At 41.7% G+C, this 21,692-nt stretch overlaps 1 protein-coding gene across 1 annotated transcript in view; it reads right to left on the bottom strand.

Moving 5' to 3' along the window:
• fhdc1 (FH2 domain containing 1) overlaps window positions 1-21,484 on the bottom strand; it is an 89,240-nt gene extending 67,756 nt beyond the window's left edge. Inside the window, exons 1-2 of the mRNA XM_041194622.1 lie at window positions 21,009-21,484; window positions 10,624-10,685 (exon numbers count right to left, since the gene is read on the bottom strand). Of these exons, the coding sequence (XP_041050556.1) occupies window positions 10,624-10,685; window positions 21,009-21,434 (488 nt within the window). The 5' untranslated portion in view covers window positions 21,435-21,484. The remainder of the gene's footprint in view (window positions 1-10,623; window positions 10,686-21,008) is intronic.
• Window positions 21,485-21,692: the final 208 nt, after the last annotated feature.

Raw genomic sequence — 21,692 nt, 5'->3', positions numbered from 1 at the left:
CTCCACTCCATGCATTGTAAAGGACATTGTCCGAGATCACTCTCAGCCGGGATAATTGAAATGTTGTAAGATAACATGTAGGGGGAGGCATAGTGGTATTGGCACTGGACTAATAATCCAGAGATCCAGGGTAATGCTCTGGGGACCCGGGTTCGGGCAGTTAGTGGAATTTGAATTCAAAAATATGGAATTAAAAAAATCTAATGATGACCATGGAACCACAGTCCATTGTTGATCTGGTTTACTAATGTCCTTTAGGGAAGGAAATCTGTCGCCCTTACCTGGTCTGGCCTACATGTGATTCCAGACCCACAGCAATGTGGCTGACTCTTAAGTGCCCTCTGAAGTCACTCAGTCACCAAAAAAGGAATGACCTAGGCACCGAAACAACACCAGCAAACTCAGCCCTGCAAAGCCCTCCTTACTAACGTTTGGGGGCTGGTGCCAAAATTAGGAGAGCTGTCTCACAGACTAGTTAATAAATAGCTTGACATAGTCATCCTCACAAGATCATACCTTACAGATAAAGTCCCAGGCACAGCCAACCCATCAGCAGGACCAGCAGAGGTGGTGGCACAGTGGTATACAGTCGGGAGGGGGTTGCCCTGGGAGTCCTCAACATTGACTCCGGACCCTATGAAATCTCACGGCATCAGGTCAAACACGGGCATGGGGACCTCCTGCTAATTACCACGTACTGCCCTCCCTCAGCTGATGAATCAGTGCTCCTCCATGTTGAACACCAGTTGGAGGAAGCACTGAGGTGGCAAGGGCGCAGAACGTACTCTGGGTTGGGGACTTCAGTGTCCATCACCAAGAGTGGCTCGGTAGCACAACTACTGAGCTGGCCGAGACCTAAATGACATAGTTGGTAGACTGGGTCTACAGCAGGAACCAACAAGAGGGGAAAACATACTTGGCCTCATCCTCACCAATCTACCTGTCGCAGATGCATCTGTCCATGACAGTATCGGTAAGAGTGACCACCACACACAGTCGCTATGCAAATGAAGTCCAGTCTTCACATTGAGGATATCCTCCATTGTGTTATGTGGTACTACCACCCATGTTAAATGGGAAAGATTTAGAACAGATCTAGCAATTCAAGACTGGGCATCCATGAGGCGCTGTGGGGCATCAGCAGCAGCAGAATTGTACTCGAACACAATCCATAACTTCATGGCCTGGCAGATCCCTCACTGTACCATTACTATCAAACGAGGGGATCAACCCTGGTTCAATGAATAGAGCGGGAGGCCATACCAGGAGCAGCTCCAGGCATACCTAAAAATTAGGTTTCAACCTGGTGAAGCTATAACACAGAACAACTTGCGTGCCAAACAGTATGAGCAGCAAATGATAGACAGAGCTAAGCGATCCTACAACCAACAGATCAGATCTAAGCTCTGCAGTCCTGCCACATCCAGTTGTGAACGGTGGTGGATAATTAAACAACTCACTGGAGGAGGAGGCTCCACAAATATCCTCATCCTCAATGATGGGGGAGCCCAGCAGATCAGTGCAAAAGGTAGTCTTCAGTCAGAAGTGCCAAGTGGATGCTCCATCTCGGCCTCCTCCGGAGGCCCCCAGCATCACAGATGCCAGTCTTCAGCCAATTCGATTCATTCCACGCGATATCAAGAAATAGCTGAAGGCACCGGATACTGCAAAGGCTTTGAGCCCTGAGAATATTCCAGCAATAGTACTGAAGACTCTTGCTCCAGAACTTGCTGCGCCCCTAGCCAAGCTGTTCCAGTACAGCTACAACACTGGCAACTACCTGGCTATGTGGAAAATTGGTCAGGTACGTCCTGTACACAAAAAGCAGGACAAATCCAACCCAGCCAATTACCGCCCCATCAGTCTACTCTTGATCATCAGTAAAGTCACGGAAGGGGTCATCAACAGTGCTATCAAGCGGCGCTTGCTTAGCAGTAACCTGCTCACTGACACCCAGTTTGGGTTCCGCTAGGGCCACTCAGCTCCTGACCTTATTACAGCCTTTGTTCAAACATGGACAAAAAAAAGAGTTGAACTCCTCAGGTAACTCCCGAGGGTGACTGCCTTTGACATCAAGGCAGCATTTGGCAAGTGTGGCATCAAGGGGCCCTGGCAAAACTGGAGTCAATCGGAATCAGGGGGAAAACTCCCCACTGGTTGGAGTCATACCTAGCACAAAGGAAGATGGTTGTGGTTGCTGGAGGTCAGTCATCTCAGCTCCAGGACATCACTGCAGGAGTTCCTCAGGATAGTGTCCTCAACCCAACCATCTTCAGCAGCTTCATCCATGACCATCATAAGATCAGAAGTGGAAATGTATGCTGCTGATTGCACAATTTTCAGCATCATTCACAACTCCTCAGATACAGAAGCAGTCCGTGTCCAAATGCAGCAAGACCTGGACAACATCCATGCTTGGGCTGACAAGTGACAAGTATCTTTCGCGCCACACAAGTGTCAGGCAGTGACCGTCTCCAACAAGAGGGAATCCAACCATTGCCCCATGATGTTCAATTACATTACCATCACTGAATCACCCTCTATCAACATCCTTGTGGTTACCATTGACCAGAAACTGATTTATATGGACTAGCCATATAAATACCATAGCTACAAGAGTAGGTCAGAGACTAGGAATCCTGCAGCGAGTAACCCACCTCCTACTTCCAAATACCTGTCCATCATCTATAAGGCACAAGTCAGGAGTGTGATGGAATGCTCCCCACTTGCCTGGATGAGTGCAGCTCCCACAACATTCAAGAAGCTTGACACTCTCCAGGACAAAGCAGCCCGCTTGATTGGCACCACATCCACAAACATTCAACTCCCTCCACCACCAACGCACAGTAGCAGTAGTGTGTACCATCTCCAAGATGTACTGCAGGAATTCACCAAGGCTCCTTTGACAGTACCTTCCAAACCCACGACCACTACCATCTAGAAGGACAAGGGCAGCAGATAGATGGGAACACCGCCACCTGTAAGTTCCCCTCCAAGTCACTCACCATCCTGACTTGGAAATATGTCACTGTTCCTTCACTGTTGCTGCGTCAAAATCCTGAAATTCTCTTCCTAACAGCATTGTGGGTGTACCTACACCACATGGAGTGCAGTGCTTCAAGAAGGCAGTTCACCGCCCCTTCTCAAGAGCAACTAGGGATGGGCAATAAACGCTGGCCCAGCCAGCAAAGCCCACATCCTGTGAATGAATAAAAAAACACTCAATACTCTATAAGGGCTCTGTCAGTCAGCACCCCGAAATGGACCCGCATTTGGACAGTACTGACACTAACCTTTAGACCTTTCATACCTTGGCTGGAAGCTCCCCCACAAAACCCAGGACACCAGGCCCTTCTCACTTCACTACTCCATATCCCTGACCTCACCCTCTATCCTCTCCTGGATCCCTCTTCCAGTCCTCCATGCCCCTGACCCCACTCCAAACCCCACCCCCTCTCACTCCTGCTGGTCACTGCAAGCTGCCATTTTCCTGCTCCTTTCCCTTGTGGCTTAGAGTTAAACAAAGAAAACCGCTGACCTTATACACAACTGCACAAAGCCAACTGATGCACGCCATCTTTAAACAATGTGAACAGGGAGCCATGAGATTCTTGTGCACTGCTGACTTACCTTGGAAGTTGAAGATAATTTTTAAATGTTTTATGCTAATGAGTATATTCATGACATGCAAATATATTACAAGTAGGAACTCACTAAAGGCTGGTGGCTCGACATGACACAACCATACCGCTGACTTTATCTCTGCATCTCAACCTATCAGTAAATTGAGATTTCGCATCCTACCTAATTAAGTCACCGCACGCTTGAGGGCTTTACTGGCCATTATCTACAGCCACATTTAACTCTGTTCCTACATGACATCCAGTTCCATTGGAGAGAAATGGATCCCAATCATTCTCTAACACTTTGTCCTACTTTAGAGCCAACTTTAGTATCTCAAATGTGCCCCATTTGGAAACAACTAACATAGTTTTATGCATTGTTGTAAAGTTTATTTCATAATTTTTTGAAGGATACGCAGTAGGTGTGATTTGGGTGAAGCATACCAAGAGAAGGTGCCTAAGGAAAGGGTGCAATTCCATCTGATTAGCAAGCACACAGTTGAGTAACCTACCAACATTTATTATCTTGGTTCAGGGATAAAGGCTAGCCACTTATGTAAGGTATGGAAGAATGATCAGTGCCCATGGAACTATATCCTAGTATTGAGTTAAAGTGCTGAATTTTACATGGGAGGGCATGGTTCCTGCCCCAGCATAAAAGGGACAAGCCTGCCCTTGACCAGTTCACCTCACAGCCATTTAACAGTTGTCAGGCCTTTAGTTAACTTGAGGCAAGCTGTGCTCCCATTGGAAATGTATACAGTGCCTTTCCATCCTCTGGACACCCAAAGAGCTTCACAGCTATTAAATTACTCTTGACGGGTAGTCAGTATTATGCAGGAAAACTTGATAGCTAACTTGTGCACAGTAAAGTCCCACAAACAGCAATAACTTCCTAGTTAATTTTTGGTAATGTTGATTGATGGATACCAGCTATAACACTGCAAGAACTCTTCTGCTCTTCAATATTGCCACAGGATCTTTTATATCCAATAGAAAGGGCTGACTGCACCTTGGTTTAATACCTCATCCAAAGGACAGCAACTCCAATAGGGTTGCACTGGAGTGTCAGCTTAGATGCTGTGCTCAAGTTTATAGTGTGGAGTTTGAACCCACAACCCCTGAATTAAAGGCAAGAATATACCACGGAAGCAGGATCAACAAGATCAGCAGCATAAGTGACCACAGCATTTTTGGTTGTCTTCAGGTCAGTCAGTGTAGAAAGGGCTTTTTTAGTTGACATTTGAACAAGATAGATGGAGAGACTAGAAGTTATCATGTGGTTAAGAGGCAACAGCAGTCAACGGTTACATATGAGCCAAGCTTTCCTGTATTACAGACAGACCAGAGCTGCTGTAATGAGCTAAGCAACAGAGCCAAGGATCTTAAATAAGCTGGCCACCTGTAAATTACAGTCAAGTTAGTGAGCCCCATCATTGATCCTAATGAACAGTATCCACTGTCTTATGGTACACTGGATAGTTTAACAGACTAAAAGTTAACACTGCAAAGGAAAGATTATACATATTTGTGTGCCTTTTTGCAGGTTTAGGTTTGCTTGCTGACAAATTGATGAGTTTCTTCAAAAGCTGAATAAGCAAACAGCTACCTAGACATTTGCATGATCATCTATGCTAATTAAGTATTAATATGGGAAACTACTCAAACTAATTTCAATTTCAACTGGAAGAGATCCCAGAGTCAGTGTCTCCCATAATTTGGTCATTGCATCTTCTCTCTCAACTGCAGTTCAAGTAAGTGATCTTGGAAACAGTAACCAGTAATGCTAGCTATGAGATACTGTATTGTACTGTATCTTATTTCCTGCAGCTTCTAAGCATCTTCATTCAAATATATAACAAAAGCGAAAACGTACTGCACGCTGTTCACATTTAAATTTTTAATTTTATAAAATGGTTTGACCTTTTAGCAGTCACCTATTAAATGACAATTATCAGTTTAAAATAACACAGAAGATGAGTGAATTGGGAAAATTTTGAATATAAGTAAACAGCTGACCAGTGATAGCAAAAGGCATGTCTAGGTTGATCTTTCAGCAGAAAGTACATGACTGGAGTGTATTCATTGCTAAACAGCAAGAATGATCTTGCATGATCGTGTGTAATTATTTAATGTGGTTAATTAAGCCATGGAATCAAAATAAGCCTGGGAAATGATTCATTAAAAATGTGGCAAATTCGAAATGAGGTCCTTGAGCACCAACTTTGTGCTCAGTAACAACAATACTCTAGAAAATTCTAGAAAATGCTGTCTCTACAAATGCATTGGAAAGTATCTAAAAATTGAAAGATTAGGACATTCTTCGGTTAGGCTTGACTGGAGGACATGCTGGAAATGCATTCCGCCATATTTGGGACAACCCACCACAAACAAAATCTGCAACAACTCCACCACAATGTGAACACTTATAATGCTAGAGGTTATGGCAATGCTAGTAGAGGAAGTACATTCACATACACTTTTTAAAATTCAAACATGAAAACTGCTGCAACACAGCACAGCACCTGGGCTGGGATTTATGCTTTGTCAAGGTCCCTGCCTCCCCAGTGTAAACATGGAGGTGAGCCTTGCCCCGCCTGGTTGCTCGACCGACAGACATTTAATGGTCGGCAGACCTTTATATGGCTGGAGGCAAGACTTCCTCCGTAATCTGGAGAGGAAGACCTGGCCCTGAGAGCTATCGGACAACCAGCCAAACAATCAGCAGCTCTCTGGTCCCAGAAGCGCCACCAGGAGCGATTGTCACTGGAGCCGGACACTGAGATAAGTGTGTGTGGAAGGTGGGTGAGGGGGGTGGGGGCAGTGGGGGAGAGTGGTAAGGTGGTGGTGAGGTAACACCAGGGCTATTTAATCTAATATATCTAATCAAGACAGAATCCAATCCACCTTGCACAATCATAAAACCAGTGTGAAATGGACTGTGTAGACAAGAATCTAACTTATGCAATGAGAAGTAGTATCAGAAGTCCAATTAGCAATGATATAGCGGTGGTTAGTTTAAGAGGCATGGGAGCACATTAATAATCTTCATGACTATTGGTTTTGCAGATATTAGGGATGTTTTACAGTCTGCACTACATGGGAACAACTTAGAAGAATGGCCAAGGCCCATTGTCCAGTATAGCACAAAGTTGAAATGAAAGGAGTCAATAATAAATCAAATCAATCAAGAAACAACGTTTAGGTGACACTGAATGTTTGTTTTGGAAGCCTAAAGATTGTAGGGAAAAAGGTTGGAATTATTATGGGTGATGTGTACAATTAAGTAATGTTCACGTGAAGACTTCGTAAATTTCTATTCAGTTTGACTTGGAGCATCTCAGGCCTGATAATTTTCTAGATTGCATTAGGCCAGCGTTAGATACAACAAATCCACAATACATAGGGCTGGAAGTTTTCCCCCGTCATGGGGGTTGTGTGGGCGTGGGTGGATCCGCGCCGTCATTTTACGTGGGCGGGCCAATTAAGGCCCGCCCATTGTGACACACACACAGAAGCGCTGTGCGCTCCCTGTGCAGGAGGGGGAGGAGGGGGGGGGATTCCCTGAGTCGGGACCTCAGGGAGATCAGTTTAAGTTCTGGAATATTTAATAAAGTGGAAAAAACTTTTAAGGACATATCCCCTCATGTGAAACTGTCACATCAGCTGGAACATGTTCATTAATTTTTTCAAAAATTTTTATTTAAATAATAAACCCTTCATGAAACCTCATCCCACCCATGGATGAGGTTTCGTGAAAAATGCGAAGGCCGCATGGGCTCTTCACCTGCCCTCCAACCTTGAGGTTGGACAGACAGCATTCTTAACAACTTTAATTACTTTGTTAATGGCCTTAATAGACCTTTGACATTTCGGCGGGAATCTGAATGACGCGTGGTGACGTCGGAACACCCGCCCGACGTCACCACACATCATTGTTCATGTCGGTGAGCAAGCCTGGCCCCCTGACGGGAAAATTCTTCCCATAATTTTAGAAACGACAGACACCATTCTGTCACCTGTGAGATTGCAATAAGTCACTGCCCCAAAGACATAGTGCCATCCATCAGGCCCTCCCAATGTATTAGTGAATACATCTGTTCCATTTACAGACAATGTCATTAACTAGAGCGAAATCATTCTCTTCCAATGCCTTAGCACATTAAGGCAGCTGGGATGTACATACCAGGAAGGTCCCATTTTCTATCCTTGATGAATTAGTTGATCACAACTGAAGTTCTTAGATCAGTGGACACTTAAATAAGTATTAGAGATTGACGGATGCTCAGAAACTGTACCCCTGTGAGGAATTAATGCTTTCAAGAGAGTTGGAGGGGGAAGGAGAAAAAAATTGAAAGAATTCTCTCTATCAAGAATCAAAATCAGAACTGACTGAGCACTAACAAAGGAAGAGAACGTGAAACTGCTGGAAAGGTACTGGGATCACAATCAATTAGTTTAGACTGCTTCATTGTCTGCTAAGGTTCCTTGTGGAGCCTCCCCTTGATGCTTTGATAGTTTGTTAAATAGACTACTCGAGTGAATAATGCAACATTTCAGTCATGTAATGCCAAGCAGGAAAGATGTGGCAATACAGTTAGCTCCAAAAGCTCTGTAGGATAGCTGAGGGGAAAACTGCATGTTCATTCTGTGATTGTGCCAGGACAAGTTCCTACAATCAAGGGCACCATACATCAATTATTGTCGATAATACACTATAGCCAAGATAGTCCAATAGGGTATAAACCAGTGAGGCGAGATTTGAAGCTGCTTAGTATTACATTTGGCAAGCTTACATTTTTGTTTTGAGAACTGTCGATTTCTCTTATTTTGTTAATATGCCAACTTGTGACAAGTTGATCACAAATCTTCTTTTTCTTCTTTGCACCAAGTTCCCTTTTGTTTCATTTTTCCGTTCCCAATTTTGGCAGAAGTATTTTGAGCAAAATGTTCAGTAGAAATTTCCAATTCAGAGTCAAAAAAATGTATAAAAATCTGATCTGATCAGGTGGTGAGGTTTGGTGACTTCTGTTTGATCATTTGAGTGGTATTTTAAAGCCTCCTGCATGCAGTACATTCAGTTATGTTACTACTAGTACTGTTGGCAAGTGCTAAAGTAAAATCGGTACCAAATTGATACTTGGCATAGCATCATAGAATTTTTCTTCCTTAACTATTTGTTGACTAAGTCATGCAGCTGTGAGGAAGGGCCTTTGGACTGCACCTATGATAAAATACTCCAAACATGTTGAGGAATTATGTAAGGTTCAAGGGCTCTGGCTATCTGTTATATTTGAAATTGGAATCAATGCAGTAAGTACCTGAGATTGGGTTATTGTTCTTTATTTGTACCAATGCACACTTTTGGTAAATATGGAAAAAGCATAGAATCAATTTTAAATTTGTGCAAACGTTGGACAGGCATCCATAATGCCGCTCGCACATGGTCCTTAAAGAGAAACCGGAGATATTTGGAAGGCTGAGTCTCATTTCCATCTGATCAATCTCCATAAATTGTGGAGGACAAAAGTATTGGGTTGCTGAAGTTTGGCATATCTCTTCACCTATGATGAAATACTCCAAGCAACATCTGGTATTTATCCAGCACCTTAACAGAGTAAAATGTCCCAAGGTGCTTTAAAGAAGCAATTACCAAACAAAATTTGACACAAGAAGATATTAAGACAGATGACCTTAAGCTTGGCCAAAAAGGCAGATTTTAAAAAGCGAGAGAGGTGGGAAGAAGAGAGAGGTGGAGAGACAATGAGGTTTAGGGAGGGAATTCCAGACCTTCTGACATACACAGCTGAAAGCATGGCGATCAATGGTGGGGGGCAAAGAAAATCGAGGTGCATAAGAGGTCAGAACTGAATGCACTGTTCTCAGTTGGCTGACAAGCCATAGGAAATTACAGAGACAGGAAAGGGTGAAACCATAGAGGGATTGAAACGCATGCATGAGAACTTTAAATCTGAAGCATTGCTGGACCGGGTGCCAATGTCAGTCAGCAAATACAGGGATGAGAGGTAAGTGGGACTTGGTGCGAATTAGCATACGAACAATAAACAATATCTAAGACCAATTATCCACAGAAGGATAACTCATAGGCTCTTCCAATTTGTTGCTGGTCAATATGAGAGAGATGGATGAAATGTAGAGAAGAGAGATTGCCTAAAGATGTACACAATGAACTAGGTACTGCTAGTATAGTCCTGAAGGAGACCACAGAACAGAAACTGATAGCTGCAATCATCTCCTGAGTTACTGGTAGTACAGCCCCCATTAAGGGAATGTAATTACAGGTGGTCATTCAGCAAGATGTCCATGAGCACATCTCAACTAAGGCTGAAATAAGAACAAAATATGCTGGAAAAACTCAGCAGGTTAGGCAGCATCTATGGAGAGAAACAAAGTTAGCATTTCAGATTGATAATCTTTCATCAGGACTACTATTGAGAACTGTACTGAGACTGAATTCATAGACAGTAGTAGGGCCTCTGGGCTCTCCGAATAGGATAATCCAATCTGTCCCTGCTGTTGTAACCCGTGAGTGACTAGGGGAAACACCAGCATTATATTTTAAACTCTTAAATCTTGGGAAAAGTAGAGCATTAATGGGTGGTTTTTGAACCTAGTTCAATCATCATTAAATATTGTTTTTGAACCTTGACATTATGACTTTGTCAGATCATCCCCATAAACTGGTTTATCTGGTGTTTTAGTAAAATTATGTTGGAAATGGAAAGCAGTAATAATTATTGCTAAAAAATGCCTTAACTATATTAAATATTAAGTTTAATTTTCAAAATGATTAATAAGAAATAGCACTCCCCCCCCAGAGCCGACCTCCTGAATTTTAAACAAAATACTTAATCAGCTATGCACAAGCAGCTGAGGGCAAAATTGAAAAGAAACATATTCGGATCTAAGGTACACCAAAGTTTATTATACAAAAGAAAATAAGATGAAATTCAGAGTTGTTCAGAAAATAGCGTCTTACCTTTTGAATTGTTTCAGAAATATTCCAATATTCATGCTTCTTTTTGCATCCAAAATACTAATCTATAAAAAGAAATAATGCAAAATGACAGAATACCATAATGCAGAAAATAAAATTTAAAAGCTTCTTTTAACCCACTTGCTTGTGAAATCTTTGTTACCAATTCATAAAAGTTATAGAGACAGTGGGTCGATATGAAGCAAGCTCGCGTCAAACGGGCAGAAAAAGAGGTGGGCAGGTCCCATATATGGACATTCCACCCCCATTCCTGTCACTGGCAACTTTTAGTGGCATGAGAAAGGGTCACTCCTCCACCCCCCACCCCCCCTGCCTCCAACTTCCATTCTGATGGAGTCAGGCTGGCTTTTGAAGGTGATGTAGTTCACACCAACTCAGCGGTGTCGTGAACCATGGGGAAACCCTCATCTGGAATAGGGAACCTTTTGACATGTAGGTTGATAACTTCACGTCATAATGTAATGCTGTACATTAAGTTAAATATGTTATTAATGCAGTAATTGATGAGAGGGCTTTGTTCCTAAAAGTTAAATGACCATTAAATTGACCAGCATTGTGAAAGTGGAAACGTCTTCACGTTCATTGCCGTACATTATCCAACAGTGACTCAGGTTTGACTGTGTCAATTGCCCCCTGTGATTTAATCTTTTCATTGATTAAAAGCTCTGGCACTTGTTCCCCTGCTTTAAAACTTGAAAGATGGCTGAGCTCTTTCAATGACTTCAAAGGTTTTAATGTATTCAGCTCTGGAGGTTTTGTTTATGCAGCTATGCAATGGAATCCCATTATGAATGCTTGTCTGAGTTACAAACCCCACTAATGGATTTAGCTCCGCTGAGGGTTGTTGATACAGTCATTTAATGGAATCTCATTATGCTAGGCTGAGCTAAACACCCCACTAATAGACTCAATTCAACAGAGGTTGTTGACATGGCTGTTAAGGGGCCTGTGAGTTGTTTACCTCGAGAGTTTATGACCACTTAATGGGATTGCTTTATTTGTCAAATGGTCTTTGAATGATTGTTTATCTTGATAGTTTTGTGAGCATCTCAAAGCTTTCCCAATTTTATTATAGGTCTGAAGAGCCCTGTACACAATGGATACTGAGTAAGTGAGCATGGGGGCTGGGTGAGTAAGGGCTTATAGAGCTGAAGAGCTCTGTACACAGTTGATACTTGGTGGGTGGGCATGGGGAGGGTGAGGCCAAATGAGGCGAGGAGTGGCATGGGGCTAAGAGTTGGGTGAGGGTTAGGGGGCCTCATACTCATCTACAGAGCTGGGCCGGTGCTTCAGGAAACAGAGGTAGACCTTCCAACCTGGCTCCATTTCTGCCTTCATCCTGCTTCAGGAGGAAGAAGGCCAGATGCCAGCCTGCCCCCAACTCTGCGGGTGAAAATATGGTCGAGAGGTGGGAACACAACATCAGGAAATGGCCCAACTCCTGCCTCAAAGAAGAAAATCTGGCCCAATCTTTAAATAATGTCCTGGGTTCAATGCTTGAACCTAGTACCTTGGGTTCAAGTATTTGAATCAGATTGCATGTCCTGGTTATAACTCATATTATTGACAACTAACACCTATTCATTGCTATACTCTGTAAAATTATCCCTAACATGTACCACTTGGTTTCGATGACACATAACTGCAAGTACAGCAGAATGTATAGCTGAAAGGAAATCTTATTTTTTCTTCAGAGAATTAGGACCAGGCTTTCATGCCTCCATCCATAGTGGAACAGAGGTGGACAGACAGGATTTCAAAACGGCAGGTGAGACCCAATTCCAGGATTTCCACCCCATTCCCATCAGTGACTATTTTTAGTGGTACAAAATAAGGATGTGGGTAATAAGCATGCAGGATGTCCTGACCTTGTCAGCTCCATTGAAGGGGGTTGGCATTTTAGATCCTCTCCTATTTTCATGGAGGCAGGTGGCTTCTGAAGGTAACATGAAGGTCACACCAGCTCAGAGGAGTCATGAACTATGAGGAATCCCTAGTTTGGAGTTGGAAACCTTTTGTCATAATGTAATGCTGTGTGAGAAGTTAAATATTTTCTAACACAGTGATTTCTAATAGAGCTTTGTTTAGAAAAGGTAAGTGACTATCAAACTGACCAGCAGTGTGAAAGTGGAAAAAGTCTTCAGAGGCATTAGAGTACATCATCCATTGGATGATGTGCTCTTCTGCATTGAAGTGTTGAGATTCCAATTTTACTCTGTCAATTATACCCTGTACTTTAATCTTCCCATTGATTGAGAGGTCAGCCATCTGTTCAGCCTTTGAAACAGTGCAGCAGATGGCAAACTATTCCCCTACATCAAAGATTTTACTATATTAGGCTCTGGAGGTTTGTAGTAGTTCTGCAATTGAATCTTATTATGAATGCTTGACTGAACTCCAAACCTAATTAATGTTTCAGCTCAGCAGGGGTTGTTGCTATAGCTGTCAAAGGGACCATGAGCATTGTTTCAATTGAGTTTCATGAGCTCTTAAGAGGATTATGTTTTAGAAGAGGTTTTGAGTGGCAGTTTGCTTATTTTGACAGTTTTATGACTAATTAATAGGATTGAGATTTTTTCCCAAATTGGGTTTGAATGTCTGCGTTTGATTGACAGGTTACTGAGCTCCTAAGAGGATTACAGTTTTTTCAAGCTGAGTTTGAATGAGTGTTTGCTTGACAGTTTTGCAAACAACTCAAATACTTCTCGATGTTATTACAGGGCTCATGATTTCTGCCCTCGGTGGATACTGGGTGAGTGAGCATGAGGGGATATGGGGTGGGTGGAGTTGAGGGGTGGGGGTTGAGTACCTAACACATGTTCAGAACAGGGTCCATCTCCCAGGGAATTGAGGCAGCCCTTCTAACCTGCCCGCCACAGCATCCTCCCCAATTCCAGTCTGTCCCCGCCACCTCATGATGAAAACAGTGTGGGCTGGCAATCCCAGGTAGGAGGTAGGATCACGACATCAGGTAGTGGCTCGACTCACGATTTCCACCTTGAAGATGAAAATCCGGGCCCAATTGGTTTCTTGCTCAAGTACATTAGCATTATTTCAAACCTTTCAACATTTGCCAGAATTTATCACTCTCTGCTTATTGTCCCAGTTTGCTCTATTTTTCTTACAGAATACTTGAATCAATACTTTCTTAGCAATGGTAAAAAAGGTGTGGATTAGGACAAAAACCTTAATTGGCTTTGAAATGTATAGCTGAGTCATCCTTGCTGCAATTGTCATGAGAGCAATGCTGTTCATATGACATTTCTCATGCTGTGGGCAGTATCTCTGTACAAAGTTATTCATTTAAAACTGAATACTTTGCTGCAGAAACTTGTTAATTATAAACAGCTATATAGTATATAATTATGCTACGTTTTTTTTATATTAGTCAGGAACTATTTGCCTTTGGTTTGGTTAGGTGTGTGCCCTTTTTGGCTAGTTATAAATTGGTAAAATGACAAAGATTATAATTTAAATTAATAAGGTCTGTTTGAAAAGAATTATTTTTCTCTTCAGGAGAGACATGTATGTCTACTTTTAAGTGCTCCCTTTGTTTGCAATGATGTCACCGCAACAGGAGCTGCTTTCTAGCTCTTTCTCAATGCAAGTTTGACATTTGAGACAGGCTGTTTTTGGATTAACAGGTATCAGAACATGATTCCTTTACAATTCTGATCGGTCTGTTGTATAGTGTAGTGAAATAGCTCTGGTAAAGTACCACATTTCAGGTCAACTCTATGTTTTGGTAAAAGCAGCTATTGAGAATATATATTTTATTCTGAGCAAACCAACTCTCAAATACTACTCTAAATTAAATATATTCATCACTTCAACTTTTCCTTGCAATATAAGAGCATAGTTTAAATTAAAAACCACATTCCTCAAAGGTTCATTGAATAATTACACACTAATCCTTGACCTTGGCCAATGCTTCCCACAATTTTCCATACTGTCACCCCATTTTAATGCTTGAAAATACCATTTCCCCTGAATGGGGTGGATGGGAGGAGGGGAGCTATCAGAGCAAGGTGGGAGGTGGGGATGCAGAGGTGTCAGAGCAGGGCTTAGAGCTGTCTGGGGGGTGGGGAGCAGCCAGAGAGTAATGGGTTTTTCAATGACCATTTTGCAGGCACTGATGAGACATCAGTGAAACATCAGCGACACACTGTTCAAATCACGGATGGAAATAAGAACCTGCACATGCACATCAAAGATCCATGGAACCGGTCCCAGGACTGTCCCTTCTGGATTTCCACTCCACGGTCACCATTGCCGTCTTGGAACTCATGATTCCAATTGCACATCTTGCGAGTCACGACTCATGGTTTTAGGAACCACTGGCCTAGACTGAGTTACTGGATCTTATTTACGGTAATAGTGGGGTATAATAATTGCAATCAACATCCCTAGGTACAAGAAAATGAAAATAAAAACTCCACAACATTCTGCCTCTCAGTGTGTGCCCTAATCAGGATTTGTTATAAATACACCTCTGTGGAGATGAGATGAGAAAATAATAATGTCAAATGTCCACTAGTATCTCCAGAAAAGGCTCTTACTTGAAAAATAGTTAATGAATAATTACATTTAGGAAGGCAGGACATGGGAGGAAGAGAAAAATAAAGCTATCAAAACATGCAAAATTTTAAAATAAATGTTTTATGAAATTTTATTGAAGTATTTAACTATAATTTCAAAAGTTAGATTAAGAATCACTAGAAGTTTGAAAAGGTATGCCTCCTTAGTTCTTTTCAATTAATGACACACCTCCTCAGTGCTTGGAAGGTTAAACAGCACATGCACTCTGAATAAAATCAAGGCTTCAGGCAAAAGAATTTGATAACATGTAGAAGGCACTTGTTACAGACTGTTTCCCAGGGTTTGTGTATTTACTCATTCCTAATATAAAGAAGTGCTTTAAATGTAAAAAATATTGACACAAAATGTACATAGTACCTCATTTTCATTAAAAGTCTGTATCTAGTTTTTGGCAGTTTCATTCTTGGGATAACATCACACAATTGGGAATTTATTAGTGTATAAATTGACATATTAGCCTAAAAATTACTGTTGATATCAATAGTCAATTCCTATTATAGTCCTCTGTCCCCCACTCTTAACACAAGGGTAAAGCAATTTACTTTAACTCAATTAGTACCTCGCTAAAATGAGAGAAAATGCCACAAAAACATTAAATGTTTTCCATTAATATCAGGAATAGTGATCTCTAAACTATTATGTTTTTGCTCGATTGAGAAACACTGCATTGTTTGTGGCAAAAATAAATAAAGCCAACTGAGTATCAGATATTTTACATATAACAATTATTGATTAGAAATTACTTCAGATTATATCTTGTAGGATTGGTCTGTGCAAAAGACCGCAAACTAAATCACAACTTTAGGTGGCCTAGTAGGAGAAAAGATCTTGAAATTACACCTTATTCAAAGATATCAGAAGTACAATTTAATAGCATGCATTAAAATACCAGCCCTGAAATTGTGAGAGGTTGCTCCCCCTCTCCCATCGTGGTTCTAGCAGGAGATCAGACAGATCCTCAGAGAAACAACAAACAAATTCTCCTGATCTCCTGCTGGAGTTATGGCAGACAGGTAGAATTCCCTACCCAGCCAGCCTCCCCGAACCTCCCACCCTGCAATAACCACTTCCGCCACAACTCACCAGAATGGATTGGAATTTCAGGGCCATGAAGGTAAGGATTATCCTACATGATTAATGAAACACCAAAGCTGCAAGAAGAGGTAGTTTCAATTTTTTTTTCCATACATGTTGCTTCATTATTTATTGCTATTCCCTCATCTGCTCTTCAGGCTGCTTAATAGGACTTTTGATAGCTTAGATACAGTGTATGTTCTTCACTCTTGTCCCAGCCTGTAGCTGTGCAATGGTAAGCTTGATTGACTCTTCTCCCCTCCCTACTGACCCGCCTAATCTCCAGTGAGTACTTCATCCCAAAGGCACCACTTAGATTGGAACTCAACTGAGGGGAATTCTAGGCGCAACCTATATCTTCAAAACTAAGTTTGCGGCTTTGTTAAACGAAATAGAACAGTCCTCTTCTTACACCACAGGGTAGTCAGTTTCAGTTCCAAACAAGTCATATTGGACTCAAAATATTAACTCTGTTTCTCTCTCCACAGATGCTGCCAGACCTGTTGAGTTTACCCAACACTTTTTGTTTTTATTTCAGAATGGACTGTTTGAGTAAACTGCAGCTGTGCATTCCCACCTACCTCCAGTCTGACCCCATTTCTCAGTCAGTGTCTCCTACTATTTAGGATACATACTATAGCAAAACAAAGTGCAAACCTAACCTTCCAGGTTTGAAAGTCTAGTAGGGTTAACCAGGTTGAGGGTATATTATGCTTCATTTAAAAAAGAAATATTGCATGCATGCTCAGGGGGAAATGGGAATACTACAATGCACTATGGGTAATCAACTATTATGATGGTTGCTGTGAACACACGTTCCTCTTCTCTATTCCCCGCCACAGCCCCCTCACCAATTTTAGTTCAGATCCACATTTGTTCTCCCAGTTCTACTTTGGCTCAGTTAATCCCTTTCCCTGGCATTGCTATTACTTGTGCAAACTACAGCTTGACAGCTTTTCTCTCATCTGTATTCTGTGCCCTTGCTGTCTCTTTTCTGACTCAAACTTGTTTACTCCTGTTCTTCTAACCCTGCAGCTATGGCAAGTTACAGAAGACAAGTAACCGGATACTGGGACAATACTGCAGATTTTAGAATAGAGTTGTGCCTGTTTGAAACTAGCCAAAGCAGTGGATCATTACTGAGAAATGCAGCTAATGCAAGGGTGAGAAAATAATTTTACAATGTTTATAAAAGTACATTAATCAGCCCTTCAATAGTTTGTACAAAACTGCTTACAACCTGAGCCTCACTGGAGAGGTCACATTCATACCTGGTTGAGAAAAAGTGTATTAGAAAGCTTAATGTTATTCCAGAGCTAAAAAGCAATAACTTAATATGGAAATTGGCTTAAAAGATTTGGTTGCTGATATTTACTCTTGTTACATGATAATTTTTTCTAACCTTCTTTAAGCTCCACAAACCAATCCCTGATTGAAAGGGGTGGGGGTAGGTGTGGGGGAGAGGGAGGGAAAATAGTGACTTCATGTAGTCTTGTTAGATGGGTAGGATAATTGGGCATGTAGATGGGCATATTTCATTTGAACCTCCCCTGGTTTTACATGACTAGGAAATTGGGAGCCCCATCAATCGGGCACACTGATCCCCAACTCTTCCTGACTGACCATGACTGCATAGGAAACGACGTCACCGAAAATATACCCAAATGTTCCTTACTAGAATTTAGGCCAACCAAGAAATTCTGTGCTGCCAAGACGCACTATTATTGAAGGTTGTAGCTGACAAATCATAATGCTGGTATATTAGTTTTACAAAATGTTATTAAAATGGCAAAAGTTTATTACTGTATTATTTAATGTGTGCATTTTCCTCACACCTGTGGAACACTTTGGGTCAGTTTCCTACTTTAAAGTAGCAAACTTTCTACAGGATTAAAATGTACTGTTTTTAACCTATTTTAAAGAAGTTTTACAAACTTCGCTTCTTCCCTACCTATCTTTTAAAAATATTAAGGTTTTTATAGCTTTGGAGTGTTCTTCAGCATTTTGGGGGATGGAATATAAATGTAACTGATCGATTGATGTTAGTTTTTTAAAAAATCATAATTGGTTTAGAATGGATTTCTGTTCATAATTTGTAAAACCTCTCTAAATAGCCTCTTTCAATAAGGCAGGTAGACTGTGACCGTAACTTCAATAGAAACCACTGTGTCTGACAGAGGCAACCAAATGTGATTTATCCCCTTTTTTCACCAAGCTCCCTTGAGGAGCTAGCTGTCCACACACAGATCCAACTTTTCTAATTCTAATTCTGATCAGATGGTGGCTCAGGGTTGTGGATTTGGACTGGAAATTGAGCACATTATCGGGAGGGAGGCTCAGTATCATTATCAGCAGCTAACAAGGGAAAGGCTCAGTTTGAAGGGGAAGTGAGGGTGTCGGCTTGTGGCAGCAAGGAGAGCCCACAACCGATGGTTCTATTGAGGGCTGGGGAGCGCGCCTGCTCCTCCTAGCTCACAACCGGCACTCTAAAGAGCACAGCCGCCATCGCCTCCAATTAGCTTGCGAGTTTTTCAAGTGCTGGGAAACCTGACCTGCGGCCATTAAGCTTAAAAACTCAGGCTCCCAAATGCACAGTGGGAGCTATGTGAAGTATTTTTCCAAGATGAACACAGACACACCAAGCAACCTACTGCTGTAAAAATGGCGACAAGTGTGTGCATAACAAGTTGGGTAGCTTTATATAATTTTTTATTTTTAGCCTCCACCGCCTCCAGACCCTCTCCCACTCATCATAAGGAAATTAATATTGACCCTAGGTGTCATGCAGGCAATATGTCATGATTGGATTCTATTAAAAATTTAGACAAAAGTCATTTTGTCCATTTATATACTATCTGTCACCCTCCTCAGTTCTATGTCATGCTCTCATCTTTATCCCATGTCTTATACCCTGCTCTGGCTAATCTTCCACTTCCTGCCCCAGCAAATCCATTGATGCTGTCTCCTGCACCTCCTGTTAGAATCCCATTGAAGCACCAGTGTCCTTGAGTCATGCACTATCCTGATTGATGCAGTCGTACCACCATTCAGTAAGGCATGCTTTCTCCAGTTAGCCCCCACAGACAGACACTCAGCTTGTGATGGACACCATGAGAAGTTTGTTTGCTTGAAATATAATTTAATTGCATTAATAAAGGAGTAGTATTTCTGACATAATGAATGAATATGATAAGGCACTTGTGTGATTGTGATGATGGAACGTTTCTCTCTCCCATGATTAACAGCATTCTCTGATATAGAGATGGGAACCTCAACAGAACCTGCTGCATTGGAACACACATTTTCCTGGCCTGACAAATTGTCAACACAGGTTTTCAATCAGAAGGGAAACAGTAAATAGGGTACACCAGCCCTTGGAGGTTGGAGACCTCCTTTTGGGCACCACTTCCTGGTACTGCTACCTAAATATAAACATACCAATAGATAAAATATAAAAGCGAGTGGCAGGCGGCATCAAGTGGTAACTAAATCAGTCAGGTTGGTTCAAGAACAACCTCTGCATGGTTGGTTCAAGAACAACATTGGCAGGGGCTTGACAGCAATCTTTAGATTCACCTAGAGAATGGTGTGGTAGGAACTAGAAGGAAGGGAGTAAACATAATTAAAATGAGTAACAAAAATGCTGGTAATTGCACAGCAAGTCTGTTCGCATGTGAGAACAAAAACCAGGCATGAGGAGGGATTTGCCAGTCCTTCCAGTGGCGGGCACTGTCGTGGGTAGGACTGGAAAATTTGGAGAGCAGCCAAAAGCCAATTCCAAATATTCCCATCCCTCCTGCAACAATGCCCACCACTGGCGGGACTGGAAAAAGCCAGCATGTTAAATTTCTGATAAATGGTATCCTTCCAAAAATGTTAATTTGACTTTTTACAGACTGATGGTTCTGCTGAATATTTCCAAGATTTTCACTTTTCATTTCATAACTTTATAATACTAGTAATTGCAAATTTTTTTTACAAAAAAGCTCCACATTAAATATTCAAATAATAATCATTTTGAAACCCTCCAGTCTGCCATTCACGGCTTGACTTTTGGCAAATTCTTCACAGGAGGAGTTTAATTTTATTGAGTATACACAAGAGCAATAAAGAAAATATGCAGCACTTTTTGCAACCTCAGGATGTTCCAAAGTGCTTTACAACCTGTGATATACATTGAAATGTCACTGTTGTTATGTAGGAAATGCAGCAGCCAGTTTGTGCACAGCAAGATCCCATACACAATATTGTGATAATGACTAGATAACCTGTTTAAGAAAGAAAAATTAAAGTAGATGGACCTCATCTGACCTCACAAAAGTTCTGAGGTTGCATTTCCATCATCTCTCACAAATGGAAGGATATCAATCTCATTTTCAGATGTTGGTAGGGGGAATAAATATTAGCCCAGTACTTCTTTGAAACAGTATCTTGGGGTATGCTACATGCATCATGGAAGGCTGTTGAAGCCTTTTTAATGTCTCATATGAAAATGGAACCTTCCTCAGTGCTGCACAGAAGTGTCAGCCTAGGTTATATGATGAACTCTCTAGATTAGAACTTCAGCCCACAACCTTATGCCAGAGGTGAGAACACTACCACTGGGCCAAGATTGGCAACCAATATATTTTGGAAATATCCTATATCCTTTGATAAGATAGAAAACACACACAAAAGTCAAATTCTGATTTTACCTCTTGGCTGTTGCTTTTAAATGGGGACCTTGAGTTCTTGTTTGCCGTGCCAAATTTAGATTTGGCTTCATCTTGCTGTCCAAACAGCTCCTCAATAGTACTGGTATCGATCCTGTAAGAGTGCTCCCTTGCACTAATAGTCCAAATATTGGTTTTTCCACGGATGTGCTCCTCGGGGATGGTTTTCCAGAAGAAACTGCGAATACGTTTTTTATGACCAACATGGGAACCTGGCGTAGGTGGGGGTGGAGGAGGAGGCGGGAGCCCTGGTGGTGGTGGTGGTGGTGGTGGTGGTGGTGGTGGAGGAGGAGGTGGCCTTGGTAGTAGAGAATGTGATGATGCTGGTCCAGGTACTAAATCAGTGACTGATGGAGAACTTTCATTCTCTTTGTCATTTACAAACGACAGGCAACTCATCACTTGCATTGTAATTCCAAGAAAAAAAAAGGTAACTTAGCTTTATTTCCCCCCTTTGCAAGGTCTTTAACGGACTGGGTTAAATTATAGCCATTGTTCCAACATCTGCTAATAAACTCTTCTCAGTCACAGGATTTTCTGGACATGGTCCATTCAACAGTAAAACGTCCCAGAAGCCGCATATTTTATCATGTTTAGTCTATCGAAGTGCCAGAACCTGTTCATAGATCAAAAATAAAACAAGAATAAATATTAAATTAACAGAAT

This window comes from Carcharodon carcharias, chromosome 1 (genome assembly GCF_017639515.1).
Source record: "Carcharodon carcharias isolate sCarCar2 chromosome 1, sCarCar2.pri, whole genome shotgun sequence".
NCBI lineage: Eukaryota > Metazoa > Chordata > Chondrichthyes > Lamniformes > Lamnidae > Carcharodon > Carcharodon carcharias.
The sequence above is the reverse complement of the archived record's forward strand: the minus strand, read 5'-3'. Positions and strand labels throughout refer to the sequence as shown.